Genomic DNA, 19,170 nt, shown 5'->3' with positions numbered 1-19,170 from the left:
TCGATCTTCTCGGCGATTGTTGTAGTTCACGGAAGTGCTTTATAACACTCCAGGCTGTAAGAAACAAGGCGAGGACCTCCCATATAGTGGTAGATATCATACTCTCGTAAATCAGATACATCATGTGTATGTCAATATTGGCAATGCAGGTATAATAACCGGAAAGGACGGCTTCCTCTGGCAAATGTCCGTGAGTCTCTTGTGCTCCAAACTTTCATCAATGATTAAAACTTACGCGCTGAAACACCCAGGTTTGCCATTACCATAATAACTATGGAGACGATCGTGGAAGCCAGCAAGGTTGCAACAAGAAAGGTGAACACCTTTTTAGATCCCTCATACATGGCATTTATCCGAGCAATCATGATGACTTGAATGATATTCCAGTCAAATCAATATCAGTAAGGAAACTGCGGGAGAGCTCACCGCCCAGCATGACATTGACGATAACAGGATTCCACTCCTGCATGTACCAAAGGATAGTGCCTGAAACCCCAGTTACTTGATGGTGGGATAAATACTTCAAATGAACTCACAGCTGTTGAAGCCGTTACCTTGAAGACACAGGCCGACCGAGAATATCACTCACCCCTATGTAGGAGCGTAGTTAATAGTTGCATGGGAACGGCAGGGATCAGTGCAGGATACGCACTATATCGGCAATCCAGATATTAGGGAAAAACACTGCATGCCGCCAGTCAGAAGGAGCGAATGCATGTGAGGACACATACGCAGGATGTTAATGCTGGTTGCGAGAGATGGCTTATTGGCACATTGCAGTGTTGTGTAGATGGACTTGCAAACGTACACAGTATATAGTATTCCAATGTAGCGCACCTAGTATATGTTGAAGTCAGTACAACACACCAACTGCGCTCGTAGCAATAACGTACGCAAATATAAGGAACGGTCATGAAGGACCAACGTTGGCTCTGCCCCGAGTTGACTACATCATTCTATTTGATTCTGATACAGGACTTTGCCCACCAAGATCAGTTCGAACTGTCAAAACATTCTTAGTAAGATGTACAGGTCATGACATCAACTTACCTCTTGTCCGAATGTTAATGCTTGAATATTGTATGGATATCAATGATCCCTCGGAACATATTATCTCGCTCACCCCAGTCGTATACTACCACAGTAGAGCATGCAGCTGCGAAGCGATAGTCAAATATATTGAGATGATACACCATTGGCATCCAAATCACTCTCTACGAACCTAGAAAATAGTTGTAAAGATGACAAAAACTGATGATTGGCCACCAAGTGGGATCATCTGAGATTATGGTCATATCGGGATGAGGTGTATTGGAGTGCGTGCACTACAGGCATATATACCGCCGTCCATCATGATCGCTTTTAAATATAGCAATTAGCTCGGGTGCCTGATTCCTCCTTATTCTCGAATCAGACTCACAGCAAATGCTGTCGAATGAATTCAATGAGAATAGGTGGAAAGGGTGGATGTGCGATGCACCACGCCACTAGCTGCCACGGTCCACCACTGGCATTCAGGCAGTGCCAAGCCATGGCGAGAACGTACCAGCAGTGTTTCGTACCTGTAACTCCCACGTAACCGTTGTAATTATAGGTGGATGGGTGGCAGGTAGATACAGCATGTTGTGGTGACTCGTGCCTGCCAGTGGTCCTTGGCAGAACTCACATGAAGGGAAGGTGGCCGAACCTAAGCCTAGGCCTGGCAGAATTCCATGGTATCTGAGACTCACGGAAACGTGAATCTCTGATAACACAGTTTGAATTCAACAGAGCATGAAAATGATGTCCCTAAATTAAGATGGGATTTAGAAACGTGAAACATACTTGAGCCGCATCGTGGGTGTTTTCACACTCCGTCTGTCGTTCCAAACTCTACTTAGTCTGAACGAAGTCCTTCAAAATAGTAGGTTTTGTAGTCTGACATAGCCCGAACCAATCATATATAACGGCACGGCGGCCAGTGCCAAGGTAAGACACACGAGAGATGAGGATAACGAGGAATCGTTGAGGGTATGGGTGCGAAAATTTCCATTAGACTGACTTCCAACGCGGTAGAATTTAGCCAATGCAGTATGAGTCCGAGTCTCCGAGAGCACCAGACGGATCAGGAGAGCGTCGATTTACGCGTGACTCTGCCACCAAGGATACATCACCTCGAGGAATGGGGTTTATGCACCACTGTTGCAAACCCAGCGTCAAGGATATAGTGAAGGTTTTCTACGTCAGAGGTCATTGTGGTGATGGATGCCCTGTCAGCTCGTGCATGGTAGAGTATTTTCCATGGAGTAGCAATGTATGGACTTGGTAGCAGGTCACTTTGCACGATGAACGTCAGTGTTCGACGCGTCTTTGATGGGCTTCGTCAGCGCCTGCAATCATTAGATTCGGTACCACGATCTTGACTCTACTCCCCATCTTCGCTACTACCACGTTTCCCCCCATGGCATCTGACAGCAGACGTAGATACTTGGACAGAGAGCGTTGCTGGTATCTAGTATGTCTTTCCTCCCTCGCCTGAATAGAACTAACTCTTTCTAGTGGCAATCTCATGAAACCCTCTCTCAAACTCCTTCTTTCACTTCACAACTCGCATGGCCTCTCGGCTTCAGAGGCATCGTACCGCCTTTCATCAATTATTATATTATTGTCAAGGTGTGTTGACTACAATATTCTGGGAATAACGCTAACATCCACCCAGACCCTCCGCGCCGTAACACCTGCTTTTGGTCGTCTGGCAGCTGTAGAAGCCCGTCTGGAAGGCGGGTGTAGAGCTGGTGTTGGACGCGTCGGGAGAGAGAGCGAAGAAGTCGCGCGAGTGCTCTTTGTTTCTGTCTTCCATGCTTGTTATCTCATCTGACGGCAACACAGGTTCCCCGACGGAGGCGCGCGCGAACGAGATGTCCTCACAAGAGCCTATTTGCGATCAATCCAACGTGTGAATCCCCGACTCTCACGTAGTGAGAGAAGGGTTTTGTCGGACACAAATGGCTAATTCCCTGCAAACGCATCGCACCCGTGAGAATAAGGCTTGGTCAGTAGGAAAATGTTTGGAGTACCGGCTTTTTCATAAGCGATCCCACTACCGAAGGGCCTCAATGAGATTCGTATGAGGGACCCCACTGGACAAAAACCAACTTTTGGAAAAACATCATCAAACTTTGCTCGTGAAAAACATTTACCTATAGTGTGACAAAAACATTTGTTTTGTGACGAAAACTTTGCTCGCATCACATGGAAACATTTGTTGTGTGACAAATACTTTGGTCACGTGGCCGAAAACTCCGGTTTGTTCTTGTTGAAGTTTCGTACTGTTACGACGTTTTGATCGGTCAATCGCCTCTCCATGCTTTTCGATTGCTCGATGCTGACCTTCGCGTCTGAAACTACGGAGGCCTAGGTAACTATTGCCGTTTTTACTTTCCTTATCGGACAACTATTGATATCACATTGTTTTCGGTGGTTCCATGGCATAGCCACTTTTCCCGACTGCTTTACTCATCATCGACATCCTCCCCGCAGCCTTACCAGTATCAGCCTCATCAGGCCCCGCCTCCCACTCCGCAATATCAGCCGTCGTCATCCCCTCGTCAAGCTCCGCCTCCCACATCACAATATCAATCACCACCATCTCATCCCCAAAGCTACTTACCTCAACCATACCCACCTCCACACTCCCGCGCCACCTCAGCAGCAGCCATACCAACAACAATCCTATTTCCCTCCGCCACCCCTGCGTAATCACCAGTCCCTCCTCCCCAATCTCAACCTCCTCCCAAAGCACCATATTTTCGCCGCCTCCTCCACCACCGCCACTCCCTGGAAGTCCACAGGGGATGCTGGCAGTGGCACGAGGGGAGCAACAATCACCCCCTGTGCAAGGATATCAGAATTTGACGCAGAGAACTGTAAATTAAGTAATCTGTTGCGTTTCGAAACGGTACATTAAGTAAGCCGTTTTTTTTCCCGGTTGTAAATGGATTTTTAGGCCCAGTCGTCTTTTGTTTCTTGCTTCATCGTACGGCCATTAGCTTTTTTGTTGGCTTTTTCGACTGCTTTCATCATTGATCGTCGTTGAGCATGGACAGGACCGGATCGGACAGTATGTGAGTTTGTGTTTTTCGTTTTGTTTCGACGCGGCTCATGCGTTTTCAGCGTTTTCATTACGAAGTCGCCCTGCCGTTTGGCTCGCGTTCTCGAGGAGGGACAGTGTCCTCCCTGTGACGAGCCCCACTATGTGAAACACTATCCTCATTATTATGATGCCCTCTATTATCCACAATATCATCTTGCCGTCTTTGAAACACCCGAAAATTTTTGTGCTTGGTTGAAAACCTGTCTTAAATCTCACCCTTTGTCTTGTTCGATGTGCCGTTGTTTGGATTTTCGTGGTTCTGTTTCGTACGACGGTATTTCTATAACTGTGAGCCAGCATCGAGTATCGTTGTCGATGGCACTGAGTGATTTTGCTGGCGCAGGTTACTGCCACTGTGTTATCTTGCGCAAGCTTGCCTTTAGTGAAGCTCTATCTGTTGAGCAGTGTCTATCTTCGAGACTGGGTGTCTACCCAAAATGGTTTTACTATGACGAGGAACTTCAGGAGCAGAAATTGATGGCCCTCTTGGACAGTGTACTAGTTGATTGTGTTTCTCGTCTGTCTCTCTTGTGAGGAAAATCAAAAAAGGGTCGTGTTCGCGCAGTGCTATCTCACTTTGTTGCTACCCGACAATATGTGATGCAATCAGATGAAGACCAACTACGAAGTTTGCTGTCCTTTACCGTGACTACAGAGGGTAGCCAACTGCTTGTGCCTCAGTTAGCGAAATACTTTGGTGATACGTATGGAAGAGAAGTTTTTGTGGCTTTATGTCGACCACCACCGCCGCAAGTGTGTGTCCTCGAATCCCTTGATGTGCCGCTGATCAGTTGGTCCGCCCTTCCACTTACAGATTTGGTTCAGAGGCTTCATAAGTTGACCATTGAAGTGCTTTCTAATTGTATACGTGGTCTACCTGCAAAGGGACGTCCATCAGTAAACGGCCGCTCACGTCAGAAGACTTGTAATGGTCTCGCCGTTCACATTTGAGATCGAGTGAATTTCTTGCAGTGTATCGGTCCGAGTACGGTGTGTGATATCTTGCTCTGTTACCTACCACTATCTCAGCCTTGTGATCAGTCGGACGAGCAATATATTCTGCAGATCTTGTCATTTGAATATGGATCTACTGTAGTGGACCGACTCGGTCATCAAATCCCTTCGCAGCCTGACCGACGCAAAATAATACGGCGTGATAGGAAGATCGAGTTGGCGAACAAAACACGAGACCTCGCTATTGCACGCCGGCGTGAATGGCCGGCACCTGTATCGAAAGAGGTTGTCCTGGATTGCTTGCATCGTTATTATGAAGGCTCGAAGTGGACTGATCCTCCTGTGTGCACTGTCTGTTCTCAAAGGCAGTCTGGATCTGCGGAGGTTGTTATTTCAGCAAAACCTGGAGCACCTTGCCTGCCAATTATATTGAACGCTCTTCGTGTTACAGACACCTTTATCATCCGAAAATGCATCGTGCAGTGCGTCTCAGCATCGTTCACATTCAATAATAAGAATCTCGATGGTGTTATGCTCGATAAGGCAGGGATTGTCGAAGATACTTCTGACTCGACTACGATGAATGTCTGTGCTGACTGTTTTACTGCTTTGTCAAAGCAGGATAGTGTGCCTCGTTTTGCGCTCGCGAATGGCTTGTATCGTGGTGAGCTCCCGACGTATTTCAAAGACTTGACTTGGGTAGAAGAGAAGATCTGCGCAATATACAATACCACGGCGCATGTGACGCGCTTGTTCCAGTTGTCGGATCCATTGCAGCCGAAAGTTTTTCATGGCAACATTTGTGCTCATGACATGAACATTGTATCCACCGTGTCTGTGTTGCCTCGGACTCCTGCAGACGTGAATGGATTCCTCAGCATTGTCTTTGTTGGTCCTGGTAAATTCAAGCCCGACCAGATGGGTCCCATGTTTCGAGTGCGGAAGGATAAAATCTGGTCTTTTCTTGTTTGGTTAAAGCATCACAATCGATTGTATTCCGATATCCTACTTGAACCGGATAATCTGATACTTTATCCAGATGACGACATGTTGCCTGGATTATCTGATCGTGTGGTTGAAAATAATGAGCTCGATGTCAAAAGAGTTTTTGAAGAGGAAACGGCTGGATTTCAGAAGCATCCAGCGGAGCTTTTGGTAGATGACTTGGATGTCGACTCTGATGTGACAATGCTTGAGAAAGCAGGTGTCTCTGATCCGGAGTGTGATAACATCAGTGGACGAACGTTCATGGCTGCTGCGCTCAAGAACCTTGTTTCAGAGAAGTCGACACTGCCTGACCTCGTGGTGCATCGAGGCTTTCATCCCATTAATGAGTACAATAATCCCAATCTCATCCCAGGCATGTATCCTACTTTGTTCCCATTTGGTATCGGAGGATTTGAAGACGATACTCGATCTAAAGCTCTGTCTTTCCAGCAACAGGCTCAATACTACCTGAACATAGCAGATCGCTCTTTTCGATACCACCATTCATTTATATTCGTGGTGTGGAACATGATTCAACGTCGAATGGCCCATCTTAAAACTTTCTTTACTGTCCGCCGGGCAAACTTCCAGCAAGTTGCACAAAATCTTACCAAAATATCGCCTGCTATTCTGGACAGTCTTGCCTCGAAACTAGAGCGCGAGCATAGATTTTCGGACTTGGCGCCTGCTGAACGAAACGCGATGAATCTCCTGAAGCAAGTCAATACCATTGCGGCTTGAATCCCAGGCTCTCAAGCATCGAAAATTTACGTACGGAATGAGATACAGAGTTATTTCAGTTACTTCGGTTTGCCTCATCTTTTTTTCACGTTTAACCCGTGTCCGGCTCATAGTCCTATCTTTCAGGTTATGTACGGTGATCAGACCGTTGATTTGTCGCATCGATTTCCTCGCCTTGCTTCAGCACGGGAACATGCTATGCGTCTTGCCCGCGATCCTGTAGCCGCAGCAGATTTCTATGAATTCTCTTTCAAGTGCTGCTTCGAGTACCTCCTTGGCTGGAATTTCAAAACACGGTCATCTTCTCCGAATGGGGGCTTGTTTGGATGTTTGCGTGCATTCTACGGCTCGTCGGAATATACAGAACGCGGGTGTTTACATGGCCACTTCCTCATATGGCTCGACGGCGGTATGAACCCAACAGATATCCACCGGAATTTGCATGACGAGGCTTATCAGAAGAGGTTTTTTGCTTTCTTCGATGATATTATTCACCATCACTTACCAGATGTGCAGGTTGAAATAGAGTCAAAATACAACCCTCGTCTAGAACGTCCTCCGGCGCTGCCTCTGATGGCGGATGAACATGCGAAAAGCACGCATGATATACTTGACAAGTGGGGCGCTGATGCGTTTGCTACGGAGATCAAAAAATGTGGTGAGATATTGCAGCGTCACCGTTGTTGACCCGTGTGTCATAAGTATGGTAATACCGATAAATGCAGATTTCTCTTCCCTCATGAAGTTGTAGATGTGTCGTACTTTGATCCCGAAAGCAATGCCATCGTTTTCGTATGTCGCGACGGTAACGTGAACTATTTCAACCCGTACATCCTTGTTTACTGTCGACACAATCACGACTTAAAATGCATATTATCGGGAAAAGGTGCAAAGGCTGCAATGTTTTATATCTCGGATTACATTACAAAAATGGATACTAAAACATATGAAATGCTCTCGCTCCTCTCTCGTGCAGTGGCTCGTTTACCTGATGATACTGGACAGACGGACACCGTAGGAAGTGCGAAGATGCTGTTGCACAAATGCCTCTCTCAGTTTAGCCGACAGTTGCAAATTCATGCCCAGCAGGCGGCTCGATACATTCGTGGGTTTGATGATGGTATCCCTTCTCATCAGTCCGTGCCAATGATGTCTTCTCTACTCTTAGATCACGTCAAAAGGACAAGTCATGGTTGGGATTCGCACCAGGAAAACGATGACGTCAGTGATGATGATGACGACAATGCTGTAGAGCACTCGCGAATTCGTGTCACTGCAGACAAGAATGGGGTTATTGAAGAGACTAATCAGATTCATCATTATATATATCGGAGTGACGCCTTAGCTGAGATGTCGTTCTATGAATTCTGTCGATGCGTTCATATCAAGACGAAGGGTAGACGACAACCTAAGAACACGTTTGAGACGCGTCTTGGTGTTCTGAGAAGACACAACTTGAAAGATGGACATCCGTTAAGTGAGACGCATCAGTTGATTGAGCACACTAATGAGGAACGTGGCGATTCTAACTTCGAGTATGTACCGAGAATGGTGGGAATGTCTATCCCTCGTCCAAACAACGTGAAGGTTTGGGCATGGTTTGCACTGGCGCATTTCAAGCCCTTTAGTATTGATGTGGGGCTTCTTCCTGATGGTATGACTGTTGAAGAGGTCTTCAGTGAATATCAATTTTCGGACAGAGCGGGTGCGATAATGAAAAACTGGGAAGCTGTGCATGAGTGCGAGGATCAGCAGGATGCTGAACGGTTACTGAAAAGCTCGAGCGACTGGTAGTACCAAATTACATTCTGATGTGTCTTCGGATCCCACCTCCGCGGATGGCGAGGTTGATGTTGTCAGTGCGACTGGGCCTAAGCGTGATTCTCGAGAAGAGTTTCATATTCACCAATTTATTCTGCTTCTCAAACAGTCCCGCTGGCTTAATAATGCATCAAACGTTGTTGGCGTGTCTCAAGAACCTCGAGAATGTTCCCCTTCAGTGGCATTCCAAGATCAAGACATTCAAAAATGTTTGAAGTCCTGGAAGGATGAAATCAAAAAGCAGGAGACATCTGTAGCAGATCTTCGTCGAAATGCCCTAAACCCCGACCAGCAAATTGAGCGAGCTTCCCTTTGTGAGACTGAAGTATACTGCCCAGTTTGTAATATAACTGCTGAACCAGTAGAAGACACGGATACACCTGCTCTAGTCGATATCACATCTGCTGCGCTGTCCTCTGATGATGTAATAAAGAAGATCGGAACCAAATGTGGTTTGAATGAGCAGCAATGGATTGCATTTCAGATCATCGCCAATCACTTCATGCGGACACATGTTAACAAGTGTGATGAAGAGACCGAACAACTCACTATGCTTATGACCGGTCCAGGTGGCACAGGAAAGACTCACGTCGTAAAGGCAGTTCGCGCAGTCATGCAGTATTATGGGTGTGGTCATATGATTCGATTTCTCGCACCCACTGGCTCCGCTGCTGCTCTAATCGACGGAATGACCGTTCATAAAGGCCTGGGGATCACCATAAAATCTAAGTATAAGGGGAAAGGTAATCGGGAACCTGGTGAAAGCAATCAAGATTACACAGTAATTGTCAGTGTTCGCAAACGGACCCAGCTTCGCGAGGAATGGAAGAATGTTTTGTTCCTGTTGATCAATGAGATTTCACTGGTCAGTCTTCAGCTCTTAGCTGAAATAGATCATGCCCTACGCTTTGCTAAAGAGAAGCCCGATCAGTGGTTTGGCGGTGTCGCAGTGATTTTTTCCGGAGACTTTTACCAGTATCCCCTGGTTGGTGGAAGTGCCTTGTACGTGCCTATTTCTGTATACAGTGGCCAGAGTGATGAGGAGATATGCAAAAGGCTCGGACGATTGGCATGGAAAACGGTCAATACTGTAGTGAGTCTCACTGAACAGCAATGTATGAAGAACGATGAGACCTACGGTGATGCAGTCTGTCGATTGCGAGTCAGGCGGTGTACTTTTGAGGACGTGGAGCTTTTTAATTCGCGGGTGATCAAAAGTATTGATTGTCCAAATGGTGTAGACATGGGCAATGGTGACAACTACCATGCATCAGCGATTGTGGTTACTAACGCCCTCCGTGAAGCAATTAATGTTCATAAAGCAGAAGCTAGCTGCGGTGGAAACAGACTTGTCTCTTGTTACACCTTAGACAAATGTTCTCACAAAGTTCTGAATGGGGATGAGTGTTGGCAGCTAATTCGCCTTGATATGGTTGCACTCCGTTCGACGCGGTCGTTACCTGGTTGTTTGCCTCTCTATGTCGGTATGCCCGTCATTCTGCGCCTTCGTAATTTGTCAACCGACCTTGGTGTTACGAACGGCGCGCAGGGTTTCGTGCGCAAGATTTTGACAGAAGAATGTCCCAATGGGCTGCCATACGCAATCTGCGTAATCGTACATTTTCCATCATCTAAAGTGCAGCTGAGTAACCTCGCACCAGGAGACTTTCCTGTCACGCCAGTTAGTTGGACATTCACGACTCTCCTCCAATGTTCAGATGGGGCCTCAGAAAGGTTGTGAATAACTCGTCATCAGCTTCCAATCCAACCAGTGTTTGCAGTCACAGGACATTCTGCTCAAGGGAAGACACTTCCGAAGGTATTGATTAATCTACATGAAGGTGGATTTGTTGCTTATGTTGCTGCATCTCGTGCGCAGACTTGTGATGGTTTGTGTATATCTCATCTTGTAACACTTGATCAGTTAAACAAGCCTCTTCCTTCAGATCTATTGCAAGAAGCATGAAGATTTGATGCAATAGAGCACAACATGTATATCAAGCATGGATTCCACGATGGTACTATTGTTCCTGTTCTGGATGCAGAAGCTGAGTGTTCAATGAAGCATTCTAGAACAGGTGCTGCAGAGTTTGACTTTGATAATCTGCCAGTGAAGATGATACAGAAACGCAAATTTTCGGAAGTCAATGTTAGGACCGACGACTTGCAACCTGTGCTTCACGATAATAACAAGTGGTTCAAGGTTTACCATGAACTGCAGTCCCGATATTGCTCGGCGGAAATTAGTGCTGGATGTATGTGGTCACCAGAGAACTGGTCATGTTCATATGACAGTGTTTTCATGGTCCTGTTTCATGCTTATCGACGTGGAAGTGCTACATGGAAGAGTTTATGGAGCTCCGATAATGACAAACTCCATGTGTTGCTCTCTTGGTCTTTCTGTGTACTGGAATCCCAAACTCACATCCATTCGCAGGAACTCTTCAACCGTTTTCGTGATGAGTTCTGCGACATCATATCTGCGCAGAATCCACAACGTTTTCCTCATACTGGTATGGTAGGGGCTTCTGTCACTTGCATGCTCGAGCTTATTCTACCTTCATTGTCATATTCAATGTGCGGGATTGCTTCAATTACAGACCAAGAACATGGTGATGTGCCCGTTATGACCTCGGTTGACCTCTCATTGGATTTTCCAATAATGTGTGTACCATTACCTGAATCTGTTGTTGCATGCGATGAAACTATTTCCTTGCAGCAATGAGTTGATCTCTGGCTTCGTTATCATGCAAAGAAATCAGCTATACCCGAGGAAGTGGTGTCTGCACAAGACCTGTTGTTATGTGATGGATCTTTTACATGGGACATCAAGTTGGCAACGTCTCCATACTTCATTTTTTTCCATGCAATTCGCTGCTTAGTCAAACTGTCTCTCAGGCTAACTATTCCCTGTTTGACGGACAAGCAAGTGCACTATGTTCTTTGTGGAATCATATACTTAGGTGGCTATCATTTTTCAGCTCGAATTTTTGATGATTCTAATGTATGGAGTTATGATGGTAGAGAACATAATGGAAACCCTGTTTTTGACATGGCAATCTCTGAGATACGTGAATCAGATTTGTCCTGCTTGAATGGATGAGAGGCACATGTCTATGTCTACAGCCTCCAAAATGCCGATCAGCTTCTCTGAGACTTAGATCATCTGTGGCACCTATGTCTAGAGCCTCCAATACACTGATCAGCTTCAGACTTAGATTGTCTGTGGAGGCTTCCATGTGAATCACTTGCCTTGCTTCTTGGACTATGATACATGCAATATTTTATTTATTTGTTTTTCATTTGATTCACCGTGTCATGTATAAAAATACAGTCATTGCGACTCTGACCTCTACCCATCCATTCACTCTTGCTTCATTTGTTGCACTAGCTGTCCTCCAGTCTCTAATACAATGTCTCAGCCCTCAATGCCTGCACCTTCCCCTAATGCTTGTTTGGCATCACGTTGAAGGTTCAACAACTCTGCTGGCTTGCAGAGCAAAAGAAAGAAAGAGGGCTCTCACCCTGGGGTGAGAGGAAGGCTACTGACTCTCTAAGTGTTGGTCAAAGTGCGCCAGGCAATATGTTCGACCCTTAAGGGAAGCAAGGAAAGCAAATCCACGAAGTGATGCCAGATCAACTCTGGTGAAGCGTGCTGAAAGCACGTGCATGGGAATGTCGAGCACGTAGGTGCGCGAAGCGTGGGAATAGAGCACATGTGGTGCACAAATGTGTAAAGACTGATGGAAGGTGTGAAGGCATGAACTAAGACTGCTGAGTGATAATGGACTGTTGCTGGTGACTAGGGCAATGACTGAAGCATACTGGCTGAAGATGATAGATTCAGACTCTAGGTGACTACTGACATGGTGGTGGTAGCTATATGAAAAACTTCCTAGGCAACAGGTAAGCTGTGCCTAGGCGTGCTCCCAGGGCTTGGAAGCGAATAGGGAGTGCTCTAAGTATGTAAGTAGGGGTCCATGACGAAATAATGTCATACTAATACTAAATATGGTCTGATAATGAGAATAAACAAGAAAGGACTCACTAGGGAACTGGTTGGACGATGGATGGGATGCTGCACAACAAAGTGCGACCAAGCGCAGGAAGAGCGCACTAAGTGCATGTGTGGGAAAGTGTCGCATAGTGCGGGAATGCATCGCGCCTCTGGCACATTTTGTGGGAAAGTCGTAGATAGTGAGTTGCACACTATACCAATCGTCATGAGTTGTAATATGTGTGATATAAGCCTGGAGGAATCTCATTCCCTACACATGTGTCCTCTCCTTGCCTACACCATCCCTGGAGAATACTCCTGATGCCTCTGGAGGTGATTCTGTATTTCTGTCCTCATCTCCACTCTACACCTCGCTACTTGGCTGCATGAAGTCTCCCAATGTTGCCAATGCGGAGATGCTCGTGAGTATCCCAATTAGCAGCAACCCTCGTCCTATGCGCACTGTTTTTAACGATGGCACTGACTATTGGGTTGGGGCCAATGACAATGTACTCCATCTTGTGTTTCCTGCAAAGTTACACCTTGAAGGTCGTTACAATAAATCTGGGGAGTACTTTAATCTCCCAGAAACAGGTGTAAGTTTCCATTGGTGAGCTGCTGATGCAAACTTTCTTACAAACCATTATGCAGCTTGACCTCGGCAATATAAAAAATACAAAGATTCAGTTTGAGGTTCTCCCTTTGGACGATAAAGAAAAGGATTGCCCTGCCTCAGCAATAGCATCAGGAAAATAACACTTGACTACAGGTTGCTATATAGTCAGGGTAGTACCTGTAGCCCAATGTGTCAAGTGCCTACTACGTGCAGCTATATAGCCACGCAGTGAACTATATAGTGCTATGGCAACTCCTGTAGCTTGTTGTAGCAACCAACTACAGGTGCTACAGACAGCTATATGTGCTACAAATTAGTACATGGTGCTATAGGAATAGTACTAGTATTTGCTTGTTCGAGCTACAGGTAGCTACACACTGCTACTGTAGCTCCCTGCAATATAGATCACACCGCTGACTGGAAATCAACAAAATCAAATCAATTAAGGTGCTATAGTGCATGAGCATGCATACAATCCTCAAGATACAGCTGCCTCAATCACTATGCGCTTCTTGTGCTTCTTGAGCCTCGTCTTCGTGCTCTCAAATCGCGTCATCAAAGACATCATCTGTGAAGCTATCGATAGTCACTGCTGTCATAAACAGATCCACACCAGTGTGCATCCTTTTTATGGATGTCAGTTTGGATGATGAACAACATAAGTAATCAGAAACATACCAAGCAATGTCAAGAAGATTGACACCAATTTTACCAAACAGTTTGTAAGCAGCAGTCCACTCCTCAAACCGCTGCAGGGAGTTGAGATGGAGAAGGTAGACCGGGAAGTAAGCAACCAATGAAAATTTGATGTCCTCCTTAACTCCAGTCATCCACTTGTCAATGCAGCATTCAATCTGTGAGACCAAGTCTGTTGCAGCATGAACATCAGAATCACTGAATACACTCACTGCTGTGAGTACAAGTGCCATGGTTTGAACAGGTAAAGGATCAAAATATTTAGCATATACTATACCCTCATTGCTTCGGTTTGCAAACCACATATGGTTGATCACTGACTGGATTAAGTTGGTCTTGTAGATGCCGCGTTTCGTTTCCCAGTCCTTTTACCCCACCAGTCAGATGTTGACGAAGGATTGTGAAATTGAATTTAAACACGCACCTTAAAAACAAAACGTGATCCTTCCTTGAGAGACTCAGCCAGGTCACGGTTTTGCATAATGGTGAGTGTAGATCTGCTTGTGTGGAAGCCAAAGAACTGAGACTGTCAATCCGCGCATCTTTGTTTTAAGCTCCCCGCACACATGTGATGTGCGCTTCATCATCTATATGGCAACATAAAATCAAGTAGGGCAAGGACGTGGAGACAAGATGTACCATTTTGACAAGAGAAGGGGTAAGTTGGATGGTAAGCTCTGCCATGTTAGATGCCTCATGCCAGGCATCCTTTGCTAGCTTGGTCTCAATGATCAGTGTCTCTGGAAAAGGAGCGCGAGTCATGACTAGACAACAGTAGATGGATGTGGCAGTGGTGAGCAGATCTTTGGTGACATCATCAAAATTGCTGGCCTTTAACCATTGGCATGTTCTATTGGGACCTTTCTTGAACTTTGTGTCAGTATTGAGGACCTCTGAGTCTTCCCATTGGTGCTTGGTGCCGACAACCGGTGGTGAAGAAGCTTCAGCCACTTCATCATGATCATTGGCAGTGTTGTCTGTGCCACAATCAGACTCGTTCTCAGCATCATCCATGCTATCAACAAACTTGGTCAAATTGTCGCTCTCACTGCTGTCGCTGCTGCCCTCACCGTCACTGTCATTATATGAAGTCACAACAGTTGTGGATGCTGAAAAAGTGTGTTAGACCAGGGTACACGTGGGCCAAGACATAGTACCTTTCTTTGGCTTTGTATGGATCTTAATCATGGGTTTTCAGGCCAAGACAGTTGGAGGGGTCTTGCTCATACTGAAAGTGAGTGCCTGTTGATCAGACAGTCTTGTAGTTACACAGCGGTCTGAAAACTATTATGTAGTTGTGAGTAACATGGAGTGCCTGGACAAATAAGACACTGACCATGCTGTCTTCATCCCTGTCAACATTGCTGAGAAGCCAAGCAGGCTCACTATCGAATATCTCGGGGTGTGTCTGGTATGTAGTGCGCAGTGCCTTTAAGTCGCGCTTCTTCATCTTCGTTTCTAAGGCCATTTGGTGTTCTTCTCCTCCACAAGCTTTTAAAACTGTTAAGCAGAAACATGTAAGTGAGCACGAGCATTCATGTCAGGCTTGATATAACTTACTTCAATATGTCTCTTTTTCGGTTGGCCGACGTTGGCGACCACTTGCAGTGTGTCCTACGGTTGACACCATCTCTGCACGTAGGTCCTCTTGGGCCTTCAAAAGTGCCATTTTAGATGCTGTTTTAGATGCCTTTTTGGAGGGGCCTTTTGTGGCCATGATAGATGGTAGTCAGTAGAAATAACAATGACAGAAGGAGGGGGTATGCATGCCTTTAAAAACCCTACAGTGGCATTGGATCAACAAACAATTTTTGAGTTTTGTTGATCGAGTTTTGTTGATCACGAAGTTAAAGTTTTCAACTGACCAAGCTGGTGTCAATATAATGACATAAATAAGAGGGGCAGGGATGACTTTCCTTCAAACATACAATTGATTCTACAGTGAAATCAATACTACAGCCAAAATGAATAAATAGTAAGTGGCTGGCTTCTCCAACGCTCGCCTCACACTCACCGATGTTGTAGTTCAGTGTTCAAGATGTTAAACAAACCAGAAGATGTGAAGCCAAACATCTCATTATTCAATGGATTGAACGAAGTGAAGCCAAACATGCAGGCTGCTACACAAGGCCTTGAAGTCAGCAAAAGGTGATACTCAACCCTCGACCATAAACGATGACAAATACTAACCAACCAGCAGGCCTGTACCTCCTCCGAGTCGACCCTTTCATGTGGTCATTGCTCCAGGACGGGCTAGGGAGGTACCGGCTGCTCTTGAGATTCAGTTTCCATTGGTGCCATACTGTCAAACCCCAGGACCCATCAAAACCTCGCAGGCCTACCTGCGAACCCTTGTATTAGAGCGCTGGGATGCAGAGATTAGACTTTGTGAGGAGACATGCAGAGCGCAGCTCTCAGAGCACATACAAGGGCCTGTTGCTCACCAAAATTTGGTGCAGGAGATGATAACTGTGCATTGGAATGTAGAGAAAAGGCGGTGTGAAGAGTCGCACAAGGTTCAACTTTTGGAGCTCTTACTTGCAGCTCATGGCATTACTACACTGTCTTAGTAGTCTTGGTAGTCAGTTAGTTTTAGTCAAGCATCATTCAGAATAACAGCGCACCCCTCTCATGTGGATCGTCTCTTTCAACCATGCGGCAAAACCTCTCATGTGGATCACCTCTTTCAATGATGTTCAGGTCAGTCTCCAATTTTTGTGGCATAAGAAATGGTGGCGCACAAGTATGAACTGCATCCGTGACAGTAGTTAGTCATGAGGGTTGAATTGAACTTGGTCTGGGCTGAATTGGACTCACTTGCAAGGGTCACATGCAAACAACTTTCGGGTTAGTCACAATTAGGGCCGGTATGAGGACTCACTTGAGGTTAGTGTGGTGTTTTTTCCATTTTGTGTGGCATCAAGACACTTAGGGCTAGTACAACACAACTTTGCATGAGTTTCATGTCAATTGCACCATACGAGCCAGAATGCCCCACTGTGTATTCTGTGGGAAGGTAACGACCACACATGAAGGTCTGAAGAGACACATCATAGGGTGTCCTGAATGTCGAACACAGTGGGCATCAATGATCAAAGAAGTAGAGGCAGAGAACTTAGACAATGTACCTGATGTTGACTTCCCCCATCAAGATGCAGCTCCAGGACATGTTCACCTGCACCCATCTCCAGATATGGACAATAACCCAGTGCTTGGCAAGATTCGTCGGGTTACAGTTGAGGAAGTCAAAGATGAGGATGGGATGTCATTCCCCAATAACAGGAGATATTTCAAGCCTCAGCTGGATGCTGGCTGGGCACTGCATGAGGGGGAGACGAGTTTTGAAAGATATAGAACATACCAAGAGGAAGAGGGTGAGGATCCATGGTTGCCTTTCGAGGATGTGTAAGTGCTTGAATGTGCTGGCAAAGCATCTACTAAATAGATATCACTCACCAGGGAAGAGTGGGATCTGGCCCAGTGGCTTGTTAAGAACCTTGGTCAGACATGGACCAATAAATTCCTCAAATTGCCCATAGTAAGTTTGAAAGCGTTGATCAAAATTTGAACTTACAATATTGATACCCTAACCAGACACAAAACCGCTCCAAACTTTCATTTCATAACAACCACTCATTCTTGCAGCACATGGACAAACTTCCACATGGGCCAGGATGGACTTGTAAGAAGGTGACTGTGTGTGGTAACTGCGAGGATGAGAACATGTGAAATGATGCAGGAAGACGTTGAATTGTGGATCCATAATCCTGTAGAATGCATGAAAGAGCTCATTGGCAACCCATCCTTCAAAGAAGATATGGCCTACTCACCTGCAAAAGCATATGCAGACTGTGCAGGGCAAGATAGAATAATTGATGAGATGTGGACAGCAGACTGGTGGGGCGAGAAACAGGTAAGACTATTTGAGAGGAAGCAACAAAGTAATGGACTGACCTCGCACACAGAAAGCCTTGCCAGAAGGTGCCATAATAGCACCAATCATTCTATCTTCAGATAAAACGTCCTTGTCACAGTTCCAAGGGGATAAGTCGGCATGGCCAGTGTACATGTCCATTGGAAACATCACTAAAGCAAAAAGGCGCCAAGCATCAGCACAAGCAACTGTCCTGATTGGGTACTTACCAGCAGGCAAACTTGACTGTTTCACCACTGATGCACACTCCTTGGCTGGATACAGACTCTTCCACCATTGCATGACTATACTGCTCCAACCTCTCATTGGTGCTGGAACCAACAGTGTTGAAATGGTGTGTGCAGACTCATGGGTTCGTCGTGTCTACCCAATTCTTGCAGCATGTGGCCGATTTCCCGGAACAGTGTTTGGTCAGTTGTTGCAAAGAGAACCAATGTCCAAAGTGCCTTGTAGCAGCAAATGAGCATGGGGATGGACTCAACTCCACAATGCGTGATCCAGAGTCAACAAAAGAAATCTTGCACAGGTGCAAGATTGGTCAGCATCCTCCGGAATTCGAGGCAAATGGTCTATGTGCTGTTTACAAACCATTCTGGGCTGATCTGCCTCACACAGACATTTTTCTAGCTTTCACACCTGATCTTTTGCATCAACTTCATAAAGGTGTCTTCAAAGACCACCTTGTGAAGTGGTGCATTGATATTATTGGGGAGGATGAAATGGATGCACGTTTCAAGGCAATCCCGAATTATCCCGGTGTAGGGAATGAGATTCCTCCAGGCATAGATCACCCATATTACAACTCATGACGATTGGTACAGTGTATGACTCACCCTCCATGACTTTCCCGCAAAATGCGCCAGAGGTGCGACGCATTCCGCACTATGCGACGCATTCCACGCATGCGCTTAGCGCACTCTTCCTGCACTTGGTCGCACTTTGTCACACAGCATCCTGGAGCATCCATCCATCGTCCAACCAGTTCCCTAGTGAGTCCCTTTTCGTTTATTCTCATATTTAGCATTGTACCATACATTATTTCATCATGGACCCTTTATTTACATCATTTACATACTTAGAGCGCTCCCTATTCGCTTCCAAGCCCTGGGAGCGCACCGAGGCACAGCTTACCTGTTGCCAGGGAAGTTTTTAGATACACCTACCACCACCACAGAATATAGCTACCACCACCATGTCAGTAGTCACCTAGAGTCTGAATCTATCATCTTCAGCCAGTATGCTTCAGTCGTCGCCCTAGTCACCAGCAACAGTCCATTATCACTCAGTAGTCT

The 19,170-nt window shown here is 45.9% G+C and overlaps 11 protein-coding genes across 11 annotated transcripts; 9 read left to right on the top strand and 2 right to left on the bottom strand.

The window, feature by feature from the left end:
• Nucleotides 1-2,324: 2,324 nt before the first annotated feature.
• On the top strand, nucleotides 2,325-3,226 carry BJ212DRAFT_490098 (uncharacterized protein). The gene is made up of 4 exons (XM_041343325.1): nucleotides 2,325-2,494; nucleotides 2,539-2,652; nucleotides 2,699-2,811; nucleotides 2,869-3,226. The coding sequence occupies exons 1-4, from the start codon at nucleotides 2,441-2,443 to the stop codon at nucleotides 2,990-2,992; spliced, it is 405 nt and encodes a 134-aa protein (XP_041190209.1). The 5' UTR covers nucleotides 2,325-2,440; the 3' UTR covers nucleotides 2,993-3,226.
• BJ212DRAFT_489699 (uncharacterized protein) lies at nucleotides 2,985-4,103 on the bottom strand. Its single transcript, XM_041343324.1, has 4 exons — nucleotides 4,002-4,103; nucleotides 3,459-3,946; nucleotides 3,061-3,401; nucleotides 2,985-2,996 (listed from the first exon to the last, which is right to left on the bottom strand). The coding sequence occupies exons 2-3, from the start codon at nucleotides 3,782-3,784 to the stop codon at nucleotides 3,176-3,178; spliced, it is 552 nt and encodes a 183-aa protein (XP_041190208.1). The 5' UTR covers nucleotides 3,785-3,946; nucleotides 4,002-4,103; the 3' UTR covers nucleotides 2,985-2,996; nucleotides 3,061-3,175.
• A 1,562-nt stretch (nucleotides 4,104-5,665) lies between these two features.
• Nucleotides 5,666-6,169, top strand: BJ212DRAFT_1277541 (uncharacterized protein; the record flags this gene model as incomplete). Its single annotated transcript, XM_041331371.1, has 1 exon — nucleotides 5,666-6,169. A coding segment is annotated over one exon (504 nt), but the record flags the coding sequence as incomplete, so codon positions are not given.
• A 285-nt stretch (nucleotides 6,170-6,454) lies between these two features.
• Nucleotides 6,455-6,844, top strand: BJ212DRAFT_1373046 (uncharacterized protein). The gene has a single exon (XM_041336350.1). It carries the CDS (start codon nucleotides 6,602-6,604, stop codon nucleotides 6,812-6,814), a length of 213 nt encoding a protein of 70 aa, XP_041190206.1. The 5' UTR covers nucleotides 6,455-6,601; the 3' UTR covers nucleotides 6,815-6,844.
• A 669-nt stretch (nucleotides 6,845-7,513) lies between these two features.
• On the top strand, nucleotides 7,514-7,771 carry BJ212DRAFT_1241900 (uncharacterized protein; the record flags this gene model as incomplete). Its single annotated transcript, XM_041329602.1, has 1 exon — nucleotides 7,514-7,771. A coding segment is annotated over one exon (258 nt), but the record flags the coding sequence as incomplete, so codon positions are not given.
• Nucleotides 7,772-10,064: 2,293 nt separating this feature from the next.
• On the top strand, nucleotides 10,065-10,451 carry BJ212DRAFT_1465471 (uncharacterized protein; the record flags this gene model as incomplete). Its single annotated transcript, XM_041338965.1, has 2 exons — nucleotides 10,065-10,244; nucleotides 10,297-10,451. The coding sequence occupies 2 exons, from the start codon at nucleotides 10,065-10,067 to the stop codon at nucleotides 10,378-10,380; spliced, it is 264 nt and encodes an 87-aa protein (XP_041190204.1). The 3' UTR covers nucleotides 10,381-10,451.
• On the top strand, nucleotides 10,377-10,601 carry BJ212DRAFT_1277471 (uncharacterized protein; the record flags this gene model as incomplete). The annotated part of the gene is made up of 1 exon (XM_041331364.1): nucleotides 10,377-10,601. A coding segment is annotated over one exon (225 nt), but the record flags the coding sequence as incomplete, so codon positions are not given.
• A 309-nt stretch (nucleotides 10,602-10,910) lies between these two features.
• Nucleotides 10,911-11,512, top strand: BJ212DRAFT_1373041 (uncharacterized protein). The gene is made up of 3 exons (XM_041336349.1): nucleotides 10,911-11,148; nucleotides 11,236-11,299; nucleotides 11,355-11,512. Exons 1-2 carry the CDS (start codon nucleotides 10,924-10,926, stop codon nucleotides 11,263-11,265), a joined length of 255 nt encoding a protein of 84 aa, XP_041190202.1. The 5' UTR covers nucleotides 10,911-10,923; the 3' UTR covers nucleotides 11,266-11,299; nucleotides 11,355-11,512.
• Nucleotides 11,513-13,790: 2,278 nt separating this feature from the next.
• BJ212DRAFT_1301810 (uncharacterized protein) lies at nucleotides 13,791-15,661 on the bottom strand (the record flags this gene model as incomplete). The annotated part of the gene is made up of 9 exons (XM_041333183.1): nucleotides 13,791-13,872; nucleotides 13,927-14,102; nucleotides 14,157-14,309; nucleotides 14,369-14,470; nucleotides 14,511-14,531; nucleotides 14,584-15,019; nucleotides 15,281-15,296; nucleotides 15,331-15,444; nucleotides 15,535-15,661. The coding sequence occupies 9 exons, from the start codon at nucleotides 15,659-15,661 to the stop codon at nucleotides 13,791-13,793; spliced, it is 1,227 nt and encodes a 408-aa protein (XP_041190201.1).
• Nucleotides 15,662-15,908: 247 nt separating this feature from the next.
• On the top strand, nucleotides 15,909-16,514 carry BJ212DRAFT_1301809 (uncharacterized protein; the record flags this gene model as incomplete). Its single annotated transcript, XM_041333182.1, has 3 exons — nucleotides 15,909-15,919; nucleotides 15,970-16,092; nucleotides 16,145-16,514. 3 exons carry the CDS (start codon nucleotides 15,909-15,911, stop codon nucleotides 16,512-16,514), a joined length of 504 nt encoding a protein of 167 aa, XP_041190200.1.
• Nucleotides 16,515-17,032: 518 nt separating this feature from the next.
• On the top strand, nucleotides 17,033-18,687 carry BJ212DRAFT_1483508 (uncharacterized protein; the record flags this gene model as incomplete). The annotated part of the gene is made up of 6 exons (XM_041340626.1): nucleotides 17,033-17,349; nucleotides 17,404-17,482; nucleotides 17,539-17,640; nucleotides 17,684-17,857; nucleotides 17,910-18,288; nucleotides 18,494-18,687. 6 exons carry the CDS (start codon nucleotides 17,033-17,035, stop codon nucleotides 18,685-18,687), a joined length of 1,245 nt encoding a protein of 414 aa, XP_041190199.1.
• Nucleotides 18,688-19,170: the final 483 nt, after the last annotated feature.

This window comes from Suillus subaureus (assembly GCF_016647635.1).
Source record: "Suillus subaureus strain MN1 chromosome Unknown BJ212scaffold_28, whole genome shotgun sequence".
Classification (NCBI taxonomy): domain Eukaryota; kingdom Fungi; phylum Basidiomycota; class Agaricomycetes; order Boletales; family Suillaceae; genus Suillus; species Suillus subaureus.
Note: the sequence above shows the minus strand (reverse complement) of the source record. Positions and strands in the feature narration are given on the sequence as shown.